This window comes from Nicotiana tomentosiformis, chromosome 4, assembly GCF_000390325.3.
Source record: "Nicotiana tomentosiformis chromosome 4, ASM39032v3, whole genome shotgun sequence".
Classification (NCBI taxonomy): Eukaryota; Viridiplantae; Streptophyta; class Magnoliopsida; order Solanales; family Solanaceae; genus Nicotiana; species Nicotiana tomentosiformis.
Window position 1 is genome coordinate 52,457,107 of NC_090815.1, and position 7,456 is coordinate 52,464,562.

At 36.1% G+C, this 7,456-nt stretch overlaps 1 protein-coding gene across 1 annotated transcript; it reads right to left on the bottom strand.

Annotated features, from left to right (window-relative positions):
• Positions 1-1,902: 1,902 nt before the first annotated feature.
• Positions 1,903-4,211, bottom strand: LOC104098742 (uncharacterized). The gene has a single exon (XM_009605552.4). It carries the CDS (start codon positions 4,047-4,049, stop codon positions 2,202-2,204), a length of 1,848 nt encoding a protein of 615 aa, XP_009603847.1. The 5' UTR covers positions 4,050-4,211; the 3' UTR covers positions 1,903-2,201.
• Between the last annotated feature and the right edge of the window lie 3,245 nt (positions 4,212-7,456).

The following is a 7,456-nucleotide window of genomic DNA, read 5'->3' on the forward strand; positions in this document are numbered from 1 at the left end:
GCTGCTCAAAGCAGCTATAATAGTTGGATATCCAAATCATCACATCTAATGTAACTAACAGTCAGATTGAATATTACTATAGAGTAAATGCATATAACTCGGAAATGGACTCACCCTTGGTAAAATTATCCAGTGAGTGAAAGCAAATGACAGGAAATCTTTCAGATAGAATAGTCTTTACTATGATAAAGATGGACATTTTGAAATGTATCATACTCCACAATGATCGATGGAACCTCAGGAAATGGATACTTCTCACCGCTTTGATGTCAATAAAATTTCTCAATGAAAATAATCTCCACATCTTCAAGGTGCAAAATCCAACAAGTATTATAAAAGAAAACTTCTCATCAATTAAAAATTCAGTACAAAAAAAAAAAAAAAAATGACAGGAAGACTACTTAACCTCACCAACAAATCCATGAAAATAGTGACAAAAAACTATACAACTTAATTGAAATCTCAAGAGTACTCTCGATGTAAATAAAATTGGTTGATTGTGGCAAAATAAAACATGCTCGACCAAATTAAACAAAATGTCCAACAAAAAAACTACCCCAAAAGCCAAAGCTCAAGATGTCCAGCTTTTTTCTTCTAAAACACCAAATTGGAACTCATGCATGGCTGAGAAAATAGAGAAAAATTCAAGGAAGATTATATTAGATGATGAAATCGTGTAATTTTACAACTGAAGGTACCAATCAAAGATAAATGTTTCTAATAAGCAAATATATCACTAACTACATGTAAAAGAGCAGCAATAAATAATTGCTAAATTATTTGAGACAGATCATCAAACATCTTGGCTACAACTATAATTACTCTTGCACAGAACTCCAAAGGCGTCTGAATAATTATTGCAGGTGCAGAATTGGTATAGAAAACATTAAAAAAGACCACCAAAAGTCAGTAAAAAAAATCCATTCAGGATTCAGTGAAGTGCATAAAAATAAATAATAGCTTAGTTCGGTCAACATAGGTTATTCGAACCAACAGTCAACATCTCAGAATATTTTTTAATTCCGTTTTCTTGCTATACTTATTGTATGCAAATAATTGGAAACAGTTCCCACCTTCAAATGACCCAAAAAAATAATAATCAGAAAACAATAAGCAAATGGAAAGAAGAAGAAAAGAACAGCAACTCAACCAAAAAGATCCAAGGAGAAGAAGAGATGGAGCAAACTATTTCTATGAAATTCGATGAGGAAGTGGTAAAATCCCCAAAGCAAGAATGCATATATATTCGTACACCAGAGACAAATTACAAAGAAGCCCAGTCGTCCCACAAATAGTTAGAAACACGTGTCACTGCAAAGCCATTTAAAGCCGTCAGAATTAATCGAGTTAAATGACATTTTTACTCTTGGTCGTCCAAAAAAGCTTCACTTAATAGTTAAGTTAATTATGGAATCGGTTCACAACCACGAGAATGATCCTTTTCTCGACATAATATACCTGTTTTTAAAACTTTTTGAACGGTTCTAATTCTCTTAACGTATGCAGCGATCCGTCTTCCTGATCTAGTGTTCACATCCACATCTTTAAGTGCTTTTTTAAAAAGTTTATTGATATCGTATTACTTGTTGTTTGTTCGTAAAAGTTGAAGCAATTTTAATCCTTGATGGCACTAGAAACGAACTGATTGATTCTTAAGGCCTTTCTTCTCTTCCGAACTTCTCTTTATAAAAATACTTGTTAAATTATTGGCAGATTCTGATGTACTGAACACCAAAAGGAATACTTCTACTCGAGGTTTAATTTTCTCGGTAGAGGAATTTAAAGAGCAAGCACTGAGAATACCAGACATAATGCAGCTTCTATCATTAAAATCTGTTTGGTATGTAAACAAAACTTGCTTAGCGAGACACAGGGCTATCGAACGCCTATAAACAAGTGAACTGACAAAGGCAAAAACTATGCAATCCAATGTACATAATTGTAAATATGGGAAAAGTATCACAAGAACTTACAAGAATGGGATAAGCAAGAAGCAGGATCAGCAAGAATTTTGGTAATTTCATTCCCATATAGCACCACATTTACAGCAAAAAGTGAGTAGCCCAAGGGCAAGAACTCCATGATTAAAGAGAGAAGTATTATTTGCTCACTCATATTCAAATATAATTTCCCTCCCATCAAATGTATGTACAGCTCTATAGCTTGAGAGTGTCGACTATTCAACCTTCCCAAATCGCTGATCAATGACCATTATATTGCCTCTCAGTAAGTACACCAGAGTGATAAACATTTAGGTGATACATTGCCTCTGGCACCAATTCCTTTAACTCAGGATGTGCAGCAAATAATGAGCGATCTACTCCCTCGAGAGCAGTGAATACTCGTGCTTGTTCCAGAGCCTCACTGTTACCAGCATGTGATACTAGGTAGCAGAGGAGAATCAATCCATTCAATTTTGATTGTTCATTTCCTCTCAACAGTCTCATCACAGGAGGAACACCTCTGAATTCAATAATTGTTTTCGAGTGCTCCATACCCAAGAAATTCTGAGAACAAGTAAACTTCCCAAGTGAGGCAGCAGCTTCTGCTGCCACGTCTAGGTTCCTATTACTAAGTTGCTCGACTAAAGGACCAATTACACGTGTTTCTCTTGCTGGAAATGTCCTAGCAAGTGAACCAACTGATCTAACAGCTGGAATCTGCAGTGTCGGTTTATCAGACTCTTTAATCACCCGCAACAACTGATCCACAACAGCCTTTGCAGCAGGGGAATTTGTCTTGAAAGCAGCCCTTCTAAGATCAGCATTTGATTCAGCAGCAGCAGTTATTTCCATTATCGTCATCAAGCAATTAAGCTGCAAATCTCCTTGTTCTCTCTCAACAAGCTTAGCTAAACAAAGCAAACCTTTGGTCTCTGTTATCCTCTTACTAATCACAACGCTTCCCTTGGAAAGCATCCACAGAGCCTTAGCACAGCTAACCTTCAGCTGATACTTCATTTCCGGCTTCTCATTCTCTTTTTCTTTCCTGTAACCCCCACCTTTACTACTCCCATCAGTATAATGCACTGACAACGGCGATCCAGGCACACGTCTATAACTATACAACCCCGACGAATTCTTCTCCAACTCCTTATTAATCTGCACAAGGGAATGTATGCTTTGCTTCCCATTTCCCAATTTCGGTTCATCTATTGGAATATCATACGATAACAATGTCACAAGCGGCCTAATTACATTCTCCCTAGCAAATTCCTCTTGAGCTAATAAACTATGATCCGCCATTCTTGCCACTAAATCAGCCAACTCAATTTGGACCCTCGTCGGGGAATCCCCCAATAGTTGAACTATTATTGGTACCCCTACTTCACAAACAATTTCCCGAACCCTTTCTTCGTCATTAGCCAGATAAGAAAGCGCCCCAGCAGCAGCAATTTGAGCATCCGGGGATGATGTTTTGTCCTTAAAGAGCTTTAACAGAGGGAAAATTCCACCTTCTTCAACTATAATTTTCTTATTTCTATCATTATCTCTAGCAAGTGAAGCTAATTCATTAGCAGCCTCGATTCTATCATTCAATTGACCCAAATATAACGAAGCAATAAATGACCAAACCCAAGAAATAATCGGGTCATTACTAGCAATTGGCGGAAGAGAAAGTACAATTCCACCACCACCACCAACACCACCACTATCATAGTCAAAGATGCTAAGGAGCCACGTCATATCAGCTATGGAAGATTCCAGAAGGTTATTTACCTTACGAAAATCTGCGGCGGTGACGATTCTGACAACACGGCGGAGGATTCCCCGCCGCTTGCACTTGCGAACTAGGGTTAAGGCCCGGTCCAGATTTTTGGAAACATCGGCGACGATTCGACGGACCGGACGTTCATAAAGAGAACCGGTAGTAGAGGTGTTGAACCGGGCAACGGACCGGAGCATCTGAGAGAGACGGTCGGCTTGTCTTCCAACCTCAGCACAGTCGGTTTTGAAGAAGTCGGCTTCATCGGCTGCTTGTCTAATTCGGTCGGATATTAGAATCGGAAATGATAACACTTCTTCTATTCGCTTATCCTCCATTTCCATGGCCGAGGAACCACAATAATTGAAAAGGCTCGTATTTTTTGACAAATGGGAAGTCGTTTACTGAGGTTTTGGGTCGACGGAAGGTAGGACGCTTTCTTTTAGTGTTTTTTGTTTTGTTTTATTTTGTTTTACTGTTTTTTGTTATTTTATTATTTTCTTTCTTCTTGGACCAAAGGAAGTTTTGGGTTGATTATGTTCGTACAATATGCTCCTATGTCTACATCGCATGTTTGTGTCGTTCGTGTTTTTAAAGTTTTTTTCTGGGAAATTGCGTAATTGTTTTTTGAGGCCTGTGGACTCCGTTGAGAGTCCGAGAGACCCCACGCACAGGAGTAGGGGTCTAACTTTGCTGCTGTATTACGTTACATCATACATCGTTGAACTATGACCTAAAATTAACGTATATTCTTATATTATCTATCTATAATTAAAAGTAGAAGAAAAAGAAATCACATTAAGCCAAGTGACATTGTTAAGATAAAATAAACTATCTTTCTAACTAAAAAATATTTTGAATTTTAAATTTTGAATTAATTGGTTATTCTATTTAAATTAATAAATATAAATATCTTATAATTTTTTATAATAAAAAATAAAAAAATTAAAAAAAAATTACTCATTCAAATTATGGAATACTTTCAAGTTGAAGTTTTAAAATTTTTAAAATAAAATAAAATAAAATAAAAATTAAAAAACTAAAAATTCAAATTGAATGGATAGTAGTTTCTTCCTAATATAGTAGTAGTAGTAGTAGTGTGTGTGTGTGTGTGTGTATATATATATATATATATATATATATATATACTACTCATTATAGTGTTATTTACAATTTTGGTATCTTCTCATTCTAGCTCTAATACCAAAATTAATGAGAAAATATGTAATAAAATTGTTGTTTTTAAGTTGTTGTTTTATCAAAATATTTAACAAAAACTTTTATTGTGGAGTAATATATTTATCAAATTGTGGAGTAATATATTTATCAAATATATATATTACTCATATATTTTTAAGTTGTTGTTATAATACATCTTACTTTAGAAAACATTAAAAATACAAAAACAAAAATCGAGCAACAATTGAAGAATATTTGAATAATTTAGAGATAAATCATCAAAGAGAACTAGAAATTGATTAGACGACAAAAATTGTAAGAATTATCTCATTTGAGAAATACAGAATTCTAATAACGAGATAACAGAGATTATATAAGATTTATCAGAAGACAGATAACTCTTAATAACAGTCTTAAAATTAGCTACACAAGAAGTATCATCGTTAATAGTAAATACAATAGTGCAACATATTATAAGTGAAGAAATAATATCTGCGATAAATTGGGAATTAAAAGGAATTAAAACAGATATAGAGACAACAGAACATAGAATACATTTATAAAAAAAAAAAAAAAAAAGTGTGGATACCGTTGGGATAGATAAAATCAAACATAATAGATAAATTAAAGAATCTAGAATATCTAGACTTAAGAATATATCCAGAAAAGAAATATAGAATATTAAAAGAAAATTCAGTCATAAAGTGTAACTTTAGTAGTGAAGAACATATATTACATACTGAAGACAAACAATATAAAACTATTGTAGATTTATTAATTAAGTTTAGTAAAAAATCTCAAGAAAACAGTAAGAATATGTAACGACCCGGCCGGTCGTCTAGAGAGTTGTAGCACCGTTCCCCCATTTACTACTCATTTTATGCTTATTAGTTGCTATGTGACTTGCCGGGGGAGTTAGTTCGGTTCCGAGGATGTTTCGGAATGAGTTTAGACACTCAGTCTCAAGGTAGGAAGCTTAAGTTGAAAAGGTTGATCGAATATTGACTTATGTGTAAATGACTCCGGAATGGAGTTTTGATGGTTCTGTTAGTTACGTTGGGTGATTTTAGACTTAGGAGTGTGTCTGGATAGTGATTTGGAGGTTCGTAGTTGAATAAGGCTTGAAATGGCGAAAGTTGGAAAATTTGAAGCTTTGAAAATTTAGAGGTTTGACCGAGAGTTGACTTTATGAATATCAGGCTCAAATTTTGGTTCCGGGAGTTGAAATAGGTCCATTGTATCATTTATAACTTGTGTACAAAATTTGAGGTCAATTGGACTTGATTTGATAGGTTTTGGCATCGAATGTAGAAGTTGGAAGTTCATAAGTTCATTAGTCTTGAATCGATGCGCGATTCATGATTTTAGCGTTATTTGATGTGATTTGATGCTTCGAGCGAGTTTGTATGATATTTTAGAACTTGTTGGTATGTATGGTTGAGATCCCGGGGGCCTCGGGTGGATTTCGAATGGTTAACAGAGTAAAAATTGGACTTGGAAGGTTGCTGAAGAATTTCTGGTGTCCAGTTATGGTTTCCTTCTATGCGATCGCGTGGGTAGGTACGCGATCGCGAAGGCTTATTTGGGGAAGCTGGGATTTGACTCTATGCGTTCGCGAGCTGGGGTATGCGATCGTGTAGGTTGGTCAGGCAGAGCATCGCGAACGCGTGGGCGTAGCCGCGTTCGCGAAGAGGAAATGAGGGAGGAGTTGGGGCACGCGCGTTGCTCTGTGCGAACGCGTACATGGTTGTGCGATCGCGTAAGACTGAGGGCCAGAGCATCGTGTTCACGTAATGTTAATTCGTGGGGTAGCATAGTTGTGCTTCGCGATTGCGAAGCATTTTCTGCGATCGCGATGAAGAACGCCTGGGCAGAAACTTAAATATTTCAAAACGAGGGTTTGAATTCATATCACAAATTTGATTTTGGGAGCTCGGTTGGAGGCGATTCTTGGAGAGATTTTCAAGGGAGTGTTTGGGAAAAGTGATTCTTACTTAGTTTTGGTTAAATTCCATGATTATATCTTTGATTTCATCATTTAATTAGTGATTTGGGTTGAGAAATTGGAAAAAATGGAGAAAACTTCCTAGGCCGAATTTTGGAGATTTGGGTGAGATTTTGGTATCGGATTTGAGTAATTTTAGTATGGTTGGACTCGTGGTTGAATGGATGTTAAGATTTTATAACTTTTATCGGATTCCGAGATGTGGGCCTGTGGGGTGACATTTGAGTTGACTTTTTGACTTTTGATTAAGAACTTAGCATTTTCATATGGAATTAATTCCTATAGCTTGAGTTGATTGTATCGAACTGTTTATGGCTAGATTCAAGGCATTCGGAGGCTGATTCGCGAGGCAAGGTTGTGTTGGAGTAGAGTTTTGCTCGTCTTGAGGTAAGTAACAGTTCTAAACTTGGTTCTAACGGTATGAAAACCCGAATTACGTGTTATGTGATTGGTGTTGAGGTGACGTACATGCTAGGTGACGGGCGTGTGACCGTGCACCGTAGGAATTGTGACTTGGTCAATTTCATGAAACTGTATAGTTGAATAATCTTGTTGTTATCTGTATAT